This window comes from Alosa alosa, chromosome 23, assembly GCF_017589495.1.
Source record: "Alosa alosa isolate M-15738 ecotype Scorff River chromosome 23, AALO_Geno_1.1, whole genome shotgun sequence".
Lineage (NCBI taxonomy): Eukaryota > Metazoa > Chordata > Actinopteri > Clupeiformes > Clupeidae > Alosa > Alosa alosa.
The window spans coordinates 29,227,562-29,249,075 of NC_063211.1; the positions used below are offsets into that span (position 1 = coordinate 29,227,562).

Consider the following 21,514-nt stretch of genomic DNA (forward strand, 5'->3'; position numbering starts at 1 on the left):
GCAGGATGAAGAGCAGTAGAATATGGCAAGTAAGTATAAGTGTAATTACAGTATGTACATTGGTAATAGAATACTATTTAGAATAGAATAGAATACAGGCACAGGCAAGAAGGCATCAGGCGGGGGCGGGGGGTGATGGGGCCTAGTTCGTTGGATGTCACCGGGATGCTAGCGTTCAGTAGGGTGACAGCCAGAGCTAGTGAGCGGAGCTGAGCGGTGCAAATATCCCGCTCCTCGGTCAGGTGGCTGTTCATTCGGCCGCTCCTCCGCTCAAATTCTCGTCAGGCCGCTCCACTCAATTTCGCTCCCCGCTCCACTTCAAAATCCTCCCGCTCCAGTGAAATCGCTCCACGCTCGCTCCAATTTAAAAGAGGGAGAAATAATCTACCAGCCGAATTGTCACCTTAGAAAACTTAAATCACAGAGAACTAAGAGAAACGGCAATGTCACTCATAGAACATGTATTGTAAAAGATAGCCTAATGCAACACCGACAGTGCAACAACGAACAAGCTTGGCAACGTACACATAAGCCTCAAACTAAAGGAATCAGTGGGATTAATTGCCTAAATAATACAGGTTTAGCGTCTAAGTTTTACTTCAGCCTTACTTAAAGCATAGGCGATTCAAATTTCCTTTGCTCTCCGCAGCACACTCATGTTTCCGCGAAATATGTCTTCTTAAATAAATCTCACTGGAACAGTGTCACGACATAGGCTAGTTGTTCTTGCTCTACATTGTATCTAGTTGTTTTGTAGGAATAGTACGCTTGTAAGCCCTATGACTTTCAGTTTCCTTTCTAAAATATTTAGCGACTTCATCCCCAACGAACTCACTGTAACGTCGGCAAGCTGGACTATGTGCTACGGACTCTGGGACGATGCATTCTGGGATACGGGGGAGAACTCTGGGGGTTGTTTGTGTGTGTTAATGTCTTTATTTACTGTTTTAATGTCCGTGTTTTAGTGTAGCGTGTTACCCTTTTAGGTCTTCCTCGTGTGCGATCCTTTTTATGTGGGGAGCTGCGTCCACCCCTGTATGTGTAGTGTGTGTGTGTGCATTTGATCTGCCTAGAGTGTGCACTATTTGAGGCCTGCGTCCCTGCTCCTGTTTCTGAATGTTAGGCATTGAACGCGGCCTCTGCACCTAGCTGCAGCAACGTATCTGTTACATCACTATGACGAGTGTCTTCATTTTGAAATGTAATGGTCTTCGTTTCATTATGAAGACGTGAGGTGGATTTGGGCATGCTTCAGACTCGTGGTGTGAGCGGCGCCGGAGCGAAATTGGAGTGGAACAGAGCGGCCGCTCCGGTCTCTGAATTAAAAGCCCAGCTCCAACAAAATTCCATCCGCTCCGGCTCCTCTTCTCGCCCCAGCTCCACTAGCTCTGGTGACAGCCGTAGTTTAATTCAATGAAATGCCTATGAATATGCTTGATAACCCCAGTAAAAGACTCTTGAAGGCTGTTCTGTTGATGTTTTGTTAGTGATTTGTTAGTAATTTTGGTTTTGAAGGTAAATAGGCTTGGTTTTTGATTGGCCGTGTAAAATTTGTGGCTGTGTAAATAATGCAATATATATTTATATATATATATATATATATATATATATATATATATATATATATATATATATATGTGTGTGTGTGTGTGTGTGTGTGTGTGTGTATGTATATATATGTGTGTAGCACCATATATATGTGTGTGTCTGTGTATGAAATTACCTTTAATTGTCGGATTGTTGTGGGCCGTGATGTATAAAAAGTGATTAGCCTCACACTAATTTTAATCGCAAAAGGCTACTTGCCTATCCTGATAAGTTTTCATGATTCTAGACTTTTATCCTTTGAGTGTGCATCTCCCTTTGACTTATTGGTTGCAAGTGAGCACACACAATGTTTGTATAATTTGTATATCACTAAAACCTATTCCTTTTCTCTGACACTTTCAGGAGCCTGTGAAGGGACTCTGGCCTGCTCCACCTGCCATCTCATTTTTGACGAGGAAGTGTTCAAGCAACTGGGTTCGATAACAGATGAGGAGATGGATATGCTGGACCTTGCTTATGGCTTGACTGAAACGTGAGTAGCACCCTATGTCTCTCTTCCATTTTGTTTTTAGTGTGGGGTTTGGTAGTTATTTTGTGTGAGAGTGGACGAATCTTCACAGCATTGCGGGTACAGTATGTCACACTTCACTTGGAGCAAGAACAACCCATCACGTTTGTATCACAGAAGCAAACACCAGTTTTAAGTATAAGTATATATACTTTTTTGATCCCGTGAGGGAAATTTGGTCTCTGCATTTAACCCAATCGGTGAATTAGTGAAACACAAACAGCACACAGTGAACACACAGTGAGGTGAAGCACACACTAATTCCGGCGCAGTGAGCTGCCTGCTACAATGGCGGCGCTCGGGGAGCACTGCAACATCGAGAAACATGTGCAAACTATAGAATCACGTCGCGAATGCAGCATAAAAACTACACCTCCCATCAAAATGATGGCGTCTAAAAAAAATATTTAGGCACACTGGGTGCTAGTTTCGCCATGTCAATGTTTGTCTACAAAATACACTAACATCGAGAAACATAGAATCGCTTCTATCAAATCCAAGAGTGAGTAAACCGCCAAATCAAAAGCAGAAAAAGCGGAAAGTTAGACTAGCCAGCCAAGATGCAAAGATTGAAGAAATTAGTTCTTCTATCCACGAATTCATCGGATATCGGAGGAACAGGATGAGATTCTGAGAATGCAGTGAGAGAAGGAAAGGTAACCTAACATGCCTTTTAGCCCAGTTGACGGTATTGGCTGCAATATGCAAAATATAGCTGTAGCGAACAGGCACAAAAGTCTCCCGTAATACTCCCATTTTATTCAAAGGTAGAACACTACTGACAACTCCAGGCTTCCACGCATGCTTGTTTGTTTACACCGAATACAAGCTGAAGTGCAAAACGAAAGTAGGCCTAACGTTTGCCTACTGCCCCCATCAATGCAGATATTTCAAAAAATATATATATATATCCTTGATAGCCTATGTTGGGTTTTGTGGAAGAGAAAATGGACTGTTTTAGTAGTAGTATTAGGCAATATGCAGTCAGATAGGTCACCATGGGCATATTTGGATTAGCTACAGATGGATTCACAAATAAATAAATTGGCCTACATTTGGCAGGATACTTGATATACAGGCTAAATGCAAATATGGCAATGTATTATATTATTTTACATTAACAAAATGTAGGAAAATAGAACAGACTGAAAATAAAGTAGGCACTGATCTTTAAAATCCTGTTTCCTGTAGCCTAAATGTTGTCAGTCATTCTTAATATTCGCAATTTGGTGCACTGGCATGTTTAACTGTTAGCTGGAGTGTAATGTTAGATTATGTGTAAGTTAAGTACAGAAGTGACTGTCCGCCCAATTTTTTGTCTGTGCTCCTAAGTTTTTTTTAACTTGGGCGCACAAGTGCTCCTGGAAAAAAATGTTAGTGTAGAGCCCTGTACAGGCCTGATAGCGCTGGCCAATTAGAATGATTCAGCAGTCACTCCACGTGCAAATTTGTTTTGTGTTTCCCATACACTACACTACGAATGTGTTTCCCACACTGGCAACGGGATAGATAGATAGATAGATAGATAGATAGATAGATACTTTATTGATCCTCAAGGGGAAATTCAAGGGTCTCAGTAGCATACAGACATAACGCACAACATGCACTTACAGCAGAAAGGGTAAACATAAGTATAAGTATAAACATATAACTAAACTCCACTGTACAATAAAGACAGTAGAAGATAAGGCAGATAAGAAAACTAACAAAACTAAATACTATATACACTATATAAGTTAAATTAAGAAAGTCCAATGTGCTTGAGGGTGATCAAGCATAAGACGCTTGTAGTGACAGGGCCGGGACTGGTGAGGTGCTAAAGGGAGTGAGTGTCATGGTGAAGGTGCAAACAGTAGTCCAACCATAGTCCTTAGTTATGTGTGCCTGGCAAGGTGCTCAAGAGAATGAGTGTCATGGTGAAGGTGCAAAAAGTAGTCCAACAGTGCAAGAGTAAGGTCTAGAGACCAGCGTAAATAATATAGACAAATATGAGCGTAAAGTATAATGTAGACAAGGTAAAATAAAAAAACTATTTCAGTGCAAGAACAGGTTGAGGTAATAGGGTTATAGCCATTCATTCATTCAGTATTGTATTAGAAGCCTGACCGCAGCCATTGATCATGTGTGCTAATATAGCATGAAAAACAGTGTAGCAGTAAAACGGTAGTGAAAAAATTAGGCTATGTACAATAGTAAAACAGTAGTAAGCAGTAGTGGGCAGTCGGTACTCAAAAAACATGGACATGGAGAAGGTGGAGAGGCAGACAGACTAAGCAGAGAAGTCTTCTCTGTCTATCTCTCCTCTTCCCTTTAGTGAGGCAATGTAATGTAATGAAAGCCAAATGTAATGTAGCCAAAGTCATGGAGTGCAACTTTATGAAGCCAGGGGACACCAAACTTGTCGATAAAGGTATAAAGAATAAATGTCGCTGGTCTTGGATGGAGGAGGTGGGTAGAGACGAAAAGCCCTTTGGAGTGTCAAAAACTCCAGCAACCAGGAGCATGTTTCTGCACTTTGTGCGCAAAGAAAATATTATACGGAACTAGCGGGAATAAAGTGCTGCCACGGCACACGTTAGACCCTAGTCATCAAGCAGCTGTCCTAGCTATTCAACACACCTCACGTTTGCCGGGGGCAACAGCCACAGCAGATATCCGACCCTCAATGACTGGTCGCGTGGCTGATTTAAAAATTTGCTTGTGCTCCTTCATTGCCGAGTTTGATCTGTCGTTTACAATCGCTCATCCACTCGTCACTTTGTGTCAGAAATTAGCGAGGATAAACTCGCCCTTACGCATCTGTCTGTTTCAAGGCAGCATGCGGGCCATCTTATTTACACAAAGGACTCTGTCCGACAAGTTTGAGAATAACATGTTTTCACTTAACACTGATGAGGCCACGGAAAAAAGCATGGATACGATTCTAAATGTACTGGTCCGATTTTATGACGAGGATGCAGGCAGTCAGTGTGAAAACAGCACCTTGCAAAAAGATTAATGTTGCAAATGCCTCAGCACTTTTTTTAAAAAATATTTAAAATAAATTATGCATTTGCAGAAAAATGAATGTCTCCTTGTTCATGTCCTTTAGTCAATGGTTAGGCTACTAATCAATTCCTAGTTTACTTTGGAGTATTATAATTGCCACCCACTGACCTTTCTTGGTATGGCTGTAGTATCTGTAGTCTCAGTATGCTATACAAGCAATACGTATGCAGGTAAGTGACTAGTTAAAAGCAGGGATGGATTAATGAACAGGCCTACCAGGCCAAGGGTCCCAGGAGCTCTGGTGCTCTACACAAAAATGCTACTGTAATATAGGCTTGTATTGGGTTTGTTCATCTCATATCTGAATGATGTCCATTTATATCCACAAAAGTCACCAGAATCATTTAAGGGACTATTTATCAAAATGTTCTCCCGCTTGACAATTATGTTGATCAGGGCATATATCTTGGCTTAGGGGCCCGCTTGCCTCCCAGGGTAAAAAAGTTCAGGCTCAGGATTGTTTTCTACTATCACCCCTGTGCAGTAACCTGACTCGCCAGATGAATTTCGTTCCGCTTAGCTCCGCCTAGCTTCACTCACATCCATCTGGGACCTCTTCCATTGAGAGTGATTTCAGCACGAGATGGTTCGCACGTGTATGGTTGAGCCAATCAGGAGTTTCATAGATGTGACATAGCGTAGACGCAACTGTGAGACTGTTATCAGCGTCACAGGTTGGCTTCGATGTGAGTGGTTGAAGTAGCACGTCAATAGATGACGGACAAGTGGCTTATTCAATCATATGCAAGCATTTTTTGATTAGGCCCAGCCTTCTGAAACACCATTCCAATGGATCAGTTCCAGATGGATGAGTGGAGCTAGGCGGAACGAAATTCATCTGGCAAGAGTCAGGTTTGAACCAGAACTTTTTCCCAATTGGTTCGTTCCGAACAGAAACAGTATTTTAACGTTTCCGGTTTTCGGTTCAACCTTAAAATTGACGTTCCTGAACTGGTTAGAACAAAAAAATAAAGTTCCCGAACCGGTTAATAACTCAGTCTGTGGGACATACAAATACTGTAGGCTGACTAAGTAGGCTGATCATTTGGACATTAAACTTATATTGTTAGTCTACATCATTTTCCTTAAGTCTCTATCTTGTCATCAAACATTAAAAAAGGCATTATGTAAGTGGCATAACTGTAATTCTGACATGCCTCATTTGTTTCATCATTATACATGAATTAAGACAAGGACAATTTCTGCCATGTCGTTTATTGGCAAACAACTTAACACATATCCATTGTACATAGCTCAATCTGCAAATAACTGAAATATAAAAACATAGCTGCCATTATGAACATCAAAGACTAGGCCTATGCCTGTACAGCAACAACAATTGGCCATATTCATGTGGGAAAAAAAAGATTCTGCCTACAGGTACAGCAATGAAAATTTGCGATATTCATGAATGCAAAAAAAAGATTAGGCCTATGCCTGTTGAGCAAAGAAAACTGACAATAATCATAACATCAGGCAGTGAACCTACTGTTAATAGTATGAACATACTGTAGGCATCATAATAACATCATAGTGAACCTACTGTTAATAGTATGAACTAAGTTGAAAGTAAATTAGGCTGTATTGATTACCATAAGGGCCTACTACAGTATGTTATAAGCACATTATAAGCCAAAGCCATAAGTCCAAAGCGCTAACCAGTAGGCCATGGCTACCCACAAAAGGCCACGGCTGCCCACTAGTAGTGATGCACCGATATTGAAATTCTGGGCCGATTCTGGGCCCTTCCTTCCTCCCTCCCTACAGTCTTAGCCCTTCCTTCTAATTAATTTGTGAAGGAACGATAGGAGGATGGTCTCTCCTCCTCCTATCGTTCCTTCACAAAATTAATTAGAAGGAGGGGCTAAGATTGGAGGGAGGAAGGAAGGGAGAGAGGATAGACAAAAAGACAGATGAGAAAACCCCCAAGTTTGGTTTCTATACAGGAAAGTGTTGCTGAGATGTGAGCCTACTTCCAGTGATTATAGCACCCCCCTTTGTGTGAAAAACAAGGATTAGTCATTATGTTGTAATATCTCATATGTGTCTGTGTGTCTGTTTTGAAGTTTGTGTACCTGCATGCTTCACTTTCTACTCACATAGATTCCTCTTAGTAGTGGGATAGACAAGGATTCTTGTGTGCAAATGTTGGAAATGGTATTACGGAAGAAAGTCTTGCAGATAGTGTCAGCTTGCACCATCGTCATAGTATAACGTTTTGTTACTGATGACAAATAGAGGGAGAGCAGCTTCACAGAAGAGAACTTCTGACGGCAAATTTGAGGAAAAGTTGGTAAACCACCCTTCTTACCTAATTTGAGGGTGCTGATTCTGAATATTGTGTTTACCAAGCTCAATTCTGAGTTCTAAGCCGCATAATCAGCATTTTAACATAAAATAGCGATTATTTTTGCTTATTTTTCCCTAAATTGGGTTGATTTCAAAAGTAAATCACTAAAACCAAATAAAAGTGTTCTCTAAATACATGTTTAAGCATTAAAGAAGCCATACTATAGTTTATTAACGTATTTAATGGGAACATGATGACAGTTGTAACACATGTACACATGTAATAAACTCGGAAATTCAAATCAAAACACAACCATATTTTTATTGCTAACATAGTGAGTCACTCGTGGTGTTTAATGCATTTCATCACAATAACAAATTGCACAGATAACCTTCAACTCAGAATATATCCTACAGTACATATGAACTTAGATAGCGGGAATAAGCCTAATGCAGAACTGCATCTACCATCAGCAACAACCGGCAAGTAAAAGACATTTTACTTCTAGTAACACTGGATTTGGTATGTGTGCTTGCCTCCATACTAGAGCTTGATAATGTGCTCTTCTAAAATGCCATTGAGCAGCATCACTTGTTGGTGGTAGAGCCTCCGATCCTCGACATCTAGAAAACAGAGTGGCTCTGTCATAGTGTTGTCCGATACCAAAATTATGACTTCGATACAATACCTGCCATAAATATCTTGATACCGATGCTGAAACGATATCCAAATCCTAAAATATCTGGAAAAAAAGGAAGCAGGCCTCCTCAAGTGTATTGAGTCATTTGTGTTGAATTTGGTGCACTTTTGGTCAATTCTGAGTTGACCAAAGGAGAGGAGTTCTAAACTTCCTGCATAATTATTATTTTTGTAGTCAGTAAAATGGTAGTTTGTGTGTGATTAAGTCCTTTATTGTTTGTTCTAGCTCATTTATATTGTGTGATGTTTTTTGTTAAATTGCCTTTAAATAGCCAAAGTAAGCTAGATCAAGGTCAGTGTTCAAATTACTGCATACCGATCACTTAATGCTATGCAGAAGAGCCTAATCTTTAGGTCATCTGATGTAGGATACCCTAGGCCCTCCTGTGTTTATGGGATTTCTTTGACAGTTGCAAAGGGGAAAAAAGTGAAGATAGTCTGTTCTGTGCTCCCACTGTTATTTAATTTTATTTCAACCACTGCGTTTCAGATAGGCCACTCTTTGGGTCTTAATCAAAGCAAGATAGGCCTACAAGCCATTTAGTACAGTGGGCATGTGCGCCGCCTACCACTGTACCACTTCATTCCCTTCTGAGTAATCCTGCCTACATTGCAAAATAAATTGCAAAAACATTACCTCGATTTAGGCTACTTGGGTATGGCTTAAGGCTTGACTACACGGTGACTACCGCGAAATTTGCTGTCTACATTATTGTCAGTGTTGGGGTTAACATAACTACATAAATCAAAACAGTGGTGTGATAATTGAGCCAGTAGAGAAATAACTGTTCAGAATTAATCTGTAGCCTTGGGTAGGCTTCTGCAGAAAACAATGTTGTTGCCGATTTAATACTATCTGGCGGCGTTTTAACAGGCTACGAATAGAGGCTTAGACAACTATGACCCACATTTTGGTTTCGTAAATTAATTTGCCCTACTTCTTGACTGCAATGTAATCAATTGACTGCTTGACATGTCATTTTATTTTCTGTACAATAAACAAATACATCTGCTTTATGCCGCAGAATTACATTCATATTTGGAACTTACATAGTCAATGCATCGTTCCACTACGTTAGTGTTTCCCAAAACCATAGTAGCAAATTAACGTTCGCGAACCACTATCAGTAAAGTTGTGTAGTTACAACTACACCTCTCAACCTGTGGTAGAATGCTAGAAGCATAGTTCCAGGATCTTCATGTCAAAGACGTCACTGGCGCCAGTTATTTGTTTGCAAATTAATAATTATAAATATATTTAGGTTTCTAATTGATATTTACACTTCTAACCACCATACATCCATATTTTAAAATGCCCAAGGCAGAAAATACATAAATTAAAGTCAATTTGCAGCCATGTGCACGTAAGTAAAAGTCACACACTTGCAGATAATAATAAGGTGGTGCGACTTTTGACGAGTCAGCTGAGAATATGTAGCCTTTGATTTTCATGGAGGGGGGTCCTTGTTAGTTTACGCAAACCAAGCCAAGAAGGCTGATTCTGATTTTGATCATATGATCTGCAATAAAAGATGAACTTAGGTAAAACAACGATGTCAATATTGTTGTCAACGCCTTTAACCCAGATTCGAACTCTTGGACAGGGGACTGGTAACTGCCGTTGCAACGGGCTGTCATCTGCCAGCCTTAACGCGACTGGCGCCCACTGCAATGTAGTCAATTGACTGCTTGACAGGTTATTTTTTATTTTTCTGTACAATACACAAATGCATCTGCTTTATGCCGAGAATTATGCACTTGGATAGCCTATAGAACGGGCACATTTTGGAGAGAACGCGACGCCAAGAATCTGTAGGCTATTTGTGGCTGGTTACCAGCAAACAATGTTTAATGCATTAACTCAAGACGTCAAACATTTTCTAAACAATACAAAGGATTGTTGCAGAAAGGATGCAGCAGGCAGCAAATGTAGAAGAGTCATTTCCAGTGGAAGAACCAAAGGCTGAATGAAGCCCAAATTTATGAAGGCATATCTGGCAAGTTGTTATTTTTTGAAGACGTAAATGGTTGGGCTATAGGCCCAGTTTGCAAGAAGGAGACATAAAGCGTGAGCATGCCACACTATCCACAGCTGTGGTAGCGGGGGGGGAGGATTACTGTTAGCGCGGGATTTAAATAAAATTATTCAACAGAAGGCCTACCTCGAATGCAGGCTTGTGGTTTTGCGCAGCCTACAGTAAGTATGTCTAGTGAGTTAGAGTCCTCTAGACTTCTTTTCAGCTATCTCAGAGGTGGAAAGTTGCGCTCGTTGGGGGGCAGGGCGGGTTAACAATTCATAGACCCTTGGGAACAAATGTCTGATGGCCCCCCTGCCCCCCAGCCAACGTGAATCGGGCGGTCAGTTAATAGGCCTATCGTGAAGATTTGTATTGCCATTTAAGGCACGAAACATCTGTATGGCATCTGTGTTTACAACTAACATTACATTTAATTAAACTGCTTATAGGCTATGCGAAATAGTTTCAACATTTTGAATATCAGTGTCCGGTGAATTAGGAAATGCCTTATGGCTGAAAGCTGCTTGGGATCCCCCTGTCAAGCAATAACCATACAAAAAAGTTAAAAACAGATGACATGATGCGCATCACTGACATAATGCGCAAATAATATAGCCTAGATATTCCAATATATTCGAATACATCCAGTAAACTGGATTTGACGATCCACTGTAAAACCAATCGCAAACACCTTCCACTAACCCCGTGAGTAAACTGTTCGATCCTCGCAAAAGAAATACACGCTCTCTCCATCCTGATTCCCTACTCTTTGAGCCAACTAATATGTTACTTAATCAATTAACTATTGTAGGCTACCATTAATTAATAATGTAGGCAACACCCAGGTAACATGTTGTCCAGACTATCTGAAACAAGGGGTTGCCTCTCATCTACAACAACTGGTTACGGGCTGCTACAGTCGTCAGTGCACTGTGCACAGTAGGCCTATGCTACTCTTTGTGGTTGATCAACTAAAAATAAAAGATGTATTTGGTGATGACGTTATTGTAGGCCTAGTAGACCTAAATTCTGAGAAATTAAATGGTACGAGAAACGATCTACATAAGCGCACCAGACCGCTGATGTCTTCAAGGGTTGAATGAAGGAGTTTGCAAAAATTAGTGTATTTTTCAAGTCAATAAACATTCTTAATTTTCGAATGTCTTTGTCAGGGAACATCTGACTTTTTTTACCATAGGCCTGGTAGTCGCCAGACAAGGAGTTATAAGATAAAGGCAATACCATTTGTGTCACCTAATGCAGTTCAGTGAATTAGCAAGATACCATCAGAAGGCAACAATCATAAGCACAGTGCTTGGCCAGGCTCTCCCCTAGCATAAAGCTGTCTGTTATAGACGTTCTATGAGGTACCAGTGTTTAGCTGTGTCAAAACAATAAGCTTTGTCAGACTACTTTTAAAATGATATTCAGGGCTATATACATTTTAAACATTCGGGCTGAAGACCCGACAAAGCCCTTATGTTAATTCTTCAGGTGGGAAGTGTCAGGAATTTTCATACGAAAGACGCTCATTTATTGGTGGTTAGTATATGAAGTAGGGAATTGACAGCAACATATCCAATCACATTATGAGAGATGCTGAATTTAACATAAACCGCGATGTTTGATTTTAAATGAATGTAAATTTAGCCGGACTGTAAGCTGTCTGCACGGGTGCTCAATGTTTTCAGTGGGTGCCCGAGAGACGGAGCATCCACGGTATCGGGCCTATGACAAGCGTGATCTCAAGGGTTGCATCCATTACAAACAAACATGCAATGTGAACGCCTGGGATTGGGAAGAGCACTAAATGCTCTACTGAATAAGCAACGGAAGTCAAACCTTTAAATGAAAAACACTCTTTAATAATCAAAAAAAAATAAACCGCTAATGAAGTAAACTTGTGACCATCAAAAATCGTTTATCGCCTGTAACCTCATTGATAACAGGACGTAACAGGAAGGCATTTGGCTGAGCAACGGAGGTTAATATGCTCTATATTTTGTCCAAATGATGTCTGTCTATCATCGCACTCGAGAAAACCAGAATGTTTATGGCTGCAAACGGGATTCACTGCGAGTTAACCAAATATTTCTTTATTAGGGCAGGCAGGCATATTTCTGGCTATTAAATTATTTCTAAACCAGTCTGCTAAAGTTTGTAGTGAAGTCTGTGTAGGGTTTTCCAGGCTCCATTTCTTTTACGAGACACCCTGCTCACTTGAGCCATCTAATGTTGTTTGGGTTGTTGCAGCTTCACACTGGGAAAATACAAATTAAAGTCGCATGATACCGCGTGATCCCACGCGCGGACCGCGAGTGAAGCTGGCCAAGTCGAAGCACTGCCCACTGTACATTACATTACATTACATTACATTTGGCTGACGCATTTTTAACCAAAGCGACTAACAACATGGTAACAGTTAAGTTTTAAAGCAATTCTCTCAACAATTTTAGGACAATTTAAAAACGGTAGAGTACAGTAAGAATAAGTGCATCAGTGAGTGCTGTTTTTAAACAGTTGAGTGTCAGTTCAAGATGGCTGGTAAGTGCTAGCATCAGCAAGACTTGTTGTAAGTGGTGCTATGAAAGGAGATGTTCTCTAAAGAGCTGGGTCTTGAGGAGTAGGAACTGGCAGTGTGTTCCACCAACGAGGAACAACAGATGAGAAAAGTTTGGATTGGCCTGAGTGTATCTGTTGCAATATATGTGTGCATTCCTACATTAGGTCTATTTCTTTGATAGTCAACATCATTTGCTACCACATAACAAATACACTCTAAACCCGAACTAGTTGTCATTACTAGAAAATTGTGTGGAAACCGATTGCCTTAAACCATTCTAGTTTTTACAAAACATAAAACTAAACATGTTTAGTTGTGTCAACTAACAACCTTATGTTGATGCTGTAGACAAATTAAGCTTACATTAGTAGTCTTTACTAAAAATCTTTAGTTCACTTAACTTATTGTTTCAGAAGTTGCAGTTGTATAAAATAACTAGGTTAAAATGCATGTTAACAAATTCATTAAAATATGAACTTCTGTAGATAGGCCTATTGTTGTTTTATTTTAAGATTAGGGTACTGTATTAATTTAATTGTTTTATTAAAAATTGAAAATAAATTCATCACAATGTATAGGAATGCCTTTTATTATTGATAAAACATGAACAAACAATATTTAAATAAATATTCCACATCCACTGTAGATGAAGAACCTATAAAAAAAAGACGAAGAACCTATAAAAAAAGAACATAAGAAAACAATTTTTTAGTCCATGTTCATTTACACAGTTGAAATAAAAGTTTGTTATATCACCTATGAATGCAACAAATAAGTGAATGGACATTGGCTAACATTAGCCAAAAGCTAACCAACATGTGCTGCTATGGTTAGCTAAAACTGTCTACAGACAAACACCTATTTCAATGATAAAGTCTGAATTAAACTTAGTAGCACCAAGACAAGTATATTTACCCGAAAACATATGTGATATTGTTATAATCTGGCATACACACCCATTGGAAGGTAGCTACCATGAGCTAACTGTCCGAAAGACTACTAGCATGCTAACAACGGAGCTAATGTTACCTTACTTTTCTCAGGTTAATGTAAGTTAATCACGTAAACAAACATTTAGCTAACTATTGGTCAAACTGAACATAATTTTCGGTTATTTCATCAGAATTTAAATTTTTCAACAAGTTCATCAGAAAGTTCACCCACCATTTGATGTAGTAGCCTATTTGTCACAGCAGCATGAGGCATGGAGTCATTCATCTGGACTGAGAAGCAGGAGGAACGGTTGATGGGCAGAATTTTTTTAGACCCCTCCTCTGCCTTGCAAAAACATAACATTTATCGTTGTCTCTACTTAACATGATCAGTGCACTGTATATTTCACTTAAATAGTACAATCAACTCATTTCTTTTAGTTATGACATAGAGTTTTCACAAAACACACAAACATTAGCAGTGACCACCTAACATATTTATTACAACTAAATCTGGGTTTAGAGTGTGGGTAGATGACAAATAGCAGAATTCAGACTGTCCATGTGTCACACACTTATAAAAAATGGCAATTATTAAGAATTGATGTGGAAATGTTGTAGGTCTGGTAGGTTCAAGTTCTGTCATATTACATTTATTGTAGAAAGTTTTGATGTTTATGCATGCTGTCCAACTAAGTTATAATCAAATATATTTTGTCCATAAAATGGTTGTCATATGGCGTGACACTATATTGTATATTTTGACCGGGCATTCATTTGGACATTATTATTGTGAAGAGGACCCTGCTTAACCAGGAAGTAACAATAGAATGTCAGGAGTAATTGGCATGGTCAAGAGGTGATTTCTGCTTTTTAGGTTTTATATAAAAAGCTTAGGAATTGACATCATCAATCGTGGCCAAATTTTAGTGTCTTATGGTGTGACATCATTTGCCTAAAAAGTAGCTATTTTTTTTTCACAAATATTCTTCATGAATTCTTAAAAAGCACTGCTGCCATGTGGTCAGTTGCATGCTAAATAATAGTTAGCTGTATTTAACTGTCTAGAAAATTAGTTTAACTGTCAAAATGTCATATAGTGTGACGCTGCATCATATGGTGTGACAGCTTTTTTCAAGTCACACTATATGACATTTCTGTCACACCCTATGACCAAATTGCATTTTTACATAAAAGTGCAAGTTTACATAAAAACATGTTTTAAATTCAGATATTATGTTTTTGTTAAATCTGTGATAATTGGGAAAAAAATGTATCTGTACAATTCATATTTCTCATACTTTTTCTTTTTTTCTTTTATGTTACCATGCCATGTAACTTTAAAAATAAATACTAAACTTTCATCTATTTTGCTGTTACATGCATACACCATTCATAGAGTGACTTCAAAAGTCATTGTTAATGATTTTATTGTCATTAAAAACCCTGTTTTGCTCTGACACATGGTGGAGTGGTGCAGTTGATCATATGGCGTGACACCATGTCATTTGGTGTGACATTAAATAATGTCACAAAAAGACTATAATTGAAAAATCATTAAAACATCAATAGCACACAAAGGAAATGGTATCTGCAAGAACCTCAAGAATTTTTAGTGAGTTCTTACAAGAAATATCAGAATTAAGCTAAAAATATCTGGTTACATTTAGGGCATTCTCCACCTTGACAAAATAACTTGTTAAATGTTAGGTTTTTTCTTCTAAATATTCACAAGGAAATGTTGCATATCAAAGCAAACATGATTAAAATGTACAGTGACATAAATTAAAGTAGAAAAAAGTATCTAATTTTCATTTTATTTCAAATTATTTTCACGTCACACCATATGACAATTTTAGGCACTAACATGACAAATTTAAGATATAAATATATCTTTCACTTTTTTTTTTTGAAAAAAAAAATGTATATTAGTCAAGTTTAGAGATACAGCAACACGATAAACACTTTTAGGGATGATATTTGAAGTTTTAAATTCCTTTTTTCAGGCTTATTTGTCATCCACCCGTGTACCAATTAACAATACAAATGTTTCTTACAAACTTTCCTGCATACTTCTTAAATGTGCTGCAGTCAGATGGGTATCCTAAAGACCAAGGCCATAGTCATGATGTCAACATTGGGGGGGACCCAATCTGTGGTGGGGTCTGAGGGCCATGCAAAAAATATTATTAAAAATCACAAACAAGTTGTTACAACGTTTTTTCCAACTTGTGTGCCGTCGCCACATTTGATTCCTACGTTTTGCCTGCATGGATGCACGATCGAGTGCGCATCTAAATAATATGCAAGATGCAACAACCATTTCTAAGAGGCCTATAAACAGGGTAATTCCTGGCATTAGTACTAGCATATGAATGCATTATTTATGTTGTAGAACATGTGAAAGAAATGAATGACACAGGCTTGCACAAATTCATCATTTAAAATAAAACTTTTCACTTTCGCTATCATTGCGAGAATAGGTTACAATATGGAAAATGTTTCAAAGTTCCCTTTGAGTCTGATCGGCTCCAAAAATGTATGGGATTTCCTTAGCCTGTGCTACACCTTTCCAACAAGTTTTGTGAGAATTGTGAGCTTTTGCGATATTGTTGCCAGCCCTACCTCACCGCAGTAGGGTCAGAGAGGGTTAAAGCGGAGCTACAGTACCGTATTTTCCGGACTATAAGTCGCACTTTTTTTTCATAGTTTGGCTGGTCCTGCGACTTATAGTCAGGTGCGACTTATATATGAAAAAAATTATATAATTGAACATGTTTTTAAATGTTAATTTATATGAACTGACATGAACCCTACATGAAACATTAGCATCTATAGCCTCGAGAGAACGCTCTCAAATGCACAAGTCCTGTGCACTTTCAGTCAGAGATTAGTGCTTGCTATGCCTGAAACACACGTGCATACTTAAATGCTCAAATTATGGCCGGGATTCTATTCATAGCCGGGCCTCAGATTCTGACAAATAAAAGCCAGTATAATTTTGCTTCAATTTAACTCATAAAAGAGCTCTTCTTAATAATGTATGTTGTTGGTTGGTTTAATATTGTTGCCAATGAAAAGTCATCATCCTACACCATGAGTATCCAACACGTTGCTCTCAAGCTACCAGTCACGCACGCAGCCCCTTTCTGAGCTAGAGGCTGAAGCAATAACCTAAACACAATTGTTGCTGCCACCTATCAGCCTACAAATTTTATAAAAAAAAAAGTAAATCATGCATCATTTATAAAATAATTAAATTTAGTCTATCTTAGACCTTCTTTGGCTATATGGAATAAGGTTTCCCTTGCAGCACAGCTCACGTTCCATGAATGAATGAAAGCGGATGCCTTATCTCGCAATAAGCGGATGGAAATCCCGACACTCTTTCATATATGAAACTTAATGAACCAATGCCATTGATAGCCTACCGGTATGCCGCTCCTATAACGAAAAGTATAGGCATATGTCTCACAGTAAAACGCAAGAAATAAAGGCCTATAGCTGACTCGAATAGCCTACAAGCCATGGTCCAAATAAAGGTGCTGTGCTTTGCCCAGACATAATTTGAGGATTTACGATAGTCTGTCCCCTAAACATTCCTCCCGTTATAGACATGCATGAAAACATTTGAAAACAAAACTCACTGCCATGTAATATTTGATCGCTGTTTTGCTACTAATTATCCTTCACGTGAATATGCACAGAAAGTGAAAGTAGGCCTACTATGCTCTCCGTGTCTGTAGCTGTCTGTTCACGTCCGCAATCGATTATGACGTTCCTCAAATGGAGAACACATCCATGTTCTCTCGCGTTATATTATATGCTGTCATGCATCTGTGTTTGCAAAATTCCTGACGGTTCCTGATCGCTAAACGTTTGTTTTCCTTTCCTGTCGATAGCGGTTGGTGTAGAAGCACCTAGGCTAGGCTATAATTTGACTTTAGCGGTGACAAATCCTGCTGAGAGAGAGAGGCACCTCCAAAGTGGTCCCTGCACTAAAGTGCCACGCCAATGTGGTGTGTGTGTCTCTGTATGGGGTTCAATTGAAGTCAGAGTTGGTCCGTCCAGTCAATAGTCCCGCATTCAGGCCGCTCCATTATTAGATTAACGTCAGACAGCGCTGTAAAATGTGTGGGAATTTCTTGTGGCTAGAGTTGCGGGAATTTCTCGTGGCTAGAGTTGCGGGACTTTTATTAGTATGCTCAATACTTAGTAATAATTTGTGCGCAATACCCTGCAATCCCTCGCTGAAATTTAGGCCCTGGTTTTAAATGTGCATCTTTTTTTCTCACGCTCCCTCGGAGGTGGCCAGCGAGTATTTGTTCTGTTGTCAGCTTGTGCCAAAATATCGTCCAACATTGCTTGATTGCATTGCATTCTCCACATTTTTAGCTAAATTTTCATGTACCACATCAGCATTTTTGTTCAGTGAATCTTTTGTAAATTGCTTTACAATAGCGTCGGGGCCTTGTCAGCAGCCTTCGGCTTGCCTCTTGCCACTATTCACTCCTTCATCTTCAACATTCCCTGTAGAATTCTCAATATTTTGGCCTCAATGTGTCCAGTTACATAGTCTGTCTGTTCTTAGTCTTGGATTTTGTGAAATAAATGTGTAAATATTACCTGCTTGCTGCAGCTTCGGTCTGCACGTCCTTTTAAAACGCATTTTTTTCTCTCTCAAGCATTTATTCTGCTGCCGGCTTGTATCTCCACATCGTCCAAAATGCTTGATTGCATTGCATTCTCCACATTTTTAGCTAAATTTTCATGTGCCACATCAGCATTTTTGTTCAGTGAATCTTTTGTAAATTTTTACATGCCATCGGGCCTATAGGCATTTTTTTTAAAACAGTCTTTCAGTGAATCTTTTGTAAATCTGGCTTTTCTTCTTTTAAAACTATTATGAGTATTTAATCTGCTGCCAGCTTGTGACTCCATATCGCCCAAAATGCTTGATTGCATTGCATTCTCCACATGTTTAGCTAAATTTTCATGCATCATATCAGCATTTTTGTTCAGTGAATCTTTTGTAAATTGCTTTACAATTACCGTCGGGCCTATAGGCCTATGCTTGCTTCAGTCACGTCTAAAACTGCATATTTTTCTCTCTCATGAGCATTTAATCTGCTGCCAGCTTGTGACTCCACATTGCCCAAAATGCTTGATTGCATGTATTCTATGCATTTTAAATACATTTTGGTGTACCACATTGCATTTTCTTTCAGTGAATTTTTTGCTTTGCGATTACCTTGCCCTCCTCTTGGCTGCCTTCACTCCTTCGTCTTCATTAACATTAATCTTTTTGGCCTCAATAATCCAGTTACATAGTCTCTGTTTTTGGTTTTGGATTTTGTGTAATACTTTTCTAAATAAATGGGACTTATAGTCCGGTGCAACTTATATATGTTTTTTTCCTGTTCATGACGCATTTTTTGACTGATGCGACTTATACTCAGGAGCGACTTATAGTCCGGAAAATACGGTAATCAAGGATCTTTGGTAGGGTGCAGCAAATGGAAGCTTTTGATAGCGCACGCCACTAACGAAAAACTAGGGTGACCAGATGTGCTCTTTTTCCAGGACATGTCCTCTTTGAGACCTTACAAATCGTCCAGAATTTTGTTATTCTAGAGCCTCAAACGTGTTTACAGCGAAATTGCATTGCGTTTTTCTCTGTCGTTAACAAATAAGTTCAAAATAGCCTTTTGAGGCAGTGTTTTCTCGTATGTCCTCTTTTTCACAAACTAAAAAGAGGACACAATCAGGTCACCCTAGAAAAACAGAAAACCACCAGGTCAAACCACTCAGGGGTGTAGGCTACTCTGGAACCATCACTAGGTCACTAATTTGTGTGTTATTTATGTTTGATTACATTTCAGATGGTGGTGGTTGTTGGTTTCCTGTGGGGACATTTTGGTCATATTTGAATACTGGGGGGGACACGTCCCCCTCAATGTCTAGGTGACTACGGCCCTGCTAAAGACATAACTAGATCTTGAGCATCTATTACCAGTGTTGAATGAGCAGTTTTTGCAGTGATCACTACTGGACATTCCACATTGCTAGACAGCACTTGAGTGAGGATAGACTTATTTCCACTTCACAAATAGCCATCGCTATCTGCATTAGCTACAGTACAGGGACATTAATCAGTTCATAGCTGAGGATTTGTCCTAGGTCCACTTCCCTTTCAGAATCATATGCAGTAATGATGCACTGGAGAATGTTTCTTTTTGTTGCACTATAAAGGATATCTTGTCTAATTTTTTTGCAAATAATGCAATCTCCATAGCACTCTTCAGCAACCCTCAAATATGCACACTCTTCCATTTTTTTGCATGGCTGGAATTTGAATGATAGGAAACAGCACCAGTGAGATGTTTTAACTAGGCAAGCACAGTCGCCTTTACAGTAAAATAAAATACAGTGCAAATCCTCTGTAAAGACTGACAACTCAGCAGTCACCTACTATTCTATCAATTTATTATCAAGGAATCTATTTTGCTTCTAAACGTCATACTGAATTTTAGCTATTATGTCAATTTATATTTTAGCTTATTTTCATTTGCTACTTGAGTCATTGGGGTAATTCCTGTCCTGTCCTACGACATATCTGATACATAAAGAGTATATTAATGCTTTATTTTTTGTAATTCCTATGATCTCTGATGGCAAGACCAAAAAGTATGTGAATTATGCTAATTAGCAAGCTTAAAACTCAAAATTGAGCTTGGTAAACAAAATATTTGAATTCAGCACCCTCAAATTGTGTGAAATAGCCCCTTTACCGACTTTTCCTCAAATTTGCCAACAGGACTTTTTCTGAACGTTTGTTAGCTATCTACTCTCCCTCTAAAAAGCACAAAGCTGAATTGTGGTATTTTTAATAACCTGTTGAGTTTTATCAGTGTGTAAAATTCAGGTTTAAAATACATAATCATGCTTAGTCTGCATATATTTTTGACTGCAACTAGGCAGGTAATTAATTGGTTCGCTGCTATGTGTCTCAGTCCTCTCCCATCTAACCTCTCTTTCTCCTGCAGGTCCCGTCTGGGTTGTCAGATCTGCCTGACAAAGGCGCTAGATGGCATGACTGCACGGGTGCCGGAGAGTGTGGCTGACATCAGACAGTCTGACGGCTCTGCCTAGAGTCTTGCTCCCCCTGTCGATCATCCTGTGGAACTGCTATCATCTATTAGCAAACAATGTCATGAACAGAACTAATGGAAAGGCATAACACCAGAATTGGTGTGTGTGTGTTTGCCATGCCACCCTGACTTCTGTCCAGTGAGTTGAGGCATAAACAGCATCATGTGGGTTTACTCAAGCTGAAATTTGAATCAAAATAGATGTTGTTCCTGAAATGCAAAGAGTAAATTCACCTTAAGGGAAGTGAATGTTTCAAACTTGAACTAACCAACTTTTAAATTAAAAATGTATCCATCAAGTGATTCACTGTACTGCAGTAGGCTGTTATCTGATATTGACTAATGTATATCCTTCCAATTAAAATAGAATATCAATTTCTATCATATAGTATATTAGTATATCACAAAATACTATTCAACTTTATTGAAATAAATAGATGCATTTGTAATTACTCTTGCCTCTTTTTTAAAAAATATAATGTATTCCCCTAGAGGACAGAGCAGAGAATGCAGTGCCTTAGTATAACATTATTCCTTAAACAGGAAGTAATGTGGGTGTTCTGGGAAAATGTCAGCTGCCTGGGAAGACCAAACAGATGACTTCTGGAGATGGAAGTTCGTAGAGATCAGTGCCTTCTTCACAGCGGACTTTAACCAACAAAGTGCTGTTGCAGCATAAAATCACCTGAACAGCTAC

General features: G+C 39.0%; 1 protein-coding gene across 1 annotated transcript in view; it reads left to right on the forward strand.

The window, feature by feature from the left end:
• LOC125288384 (adrenodoxin-like) overlaps positions 1–21,269 on the forward strand; it is a 31,170-nt gene extending 9,901 nt beyond the window's left edge. The window contains exons 3-4 of the mRNA XM_048234703.1: positions 1,951–2,080; positions 20,713–21,269. Of these exons, the coding sequence (XP_048090660.1) occupies positions 1,951–2,080; positions 20,713–20,818 (236 nt within the window). The 3' untranslated portion in view covers positions 20,819–21,269. The remainder of the gene's footprint in view (positions 1–1,950; positions 2,081–20,712) is intronic.
• The last annotated feature ends 245 nt before the right edge of the window (positions 21,270–21,514 follow it).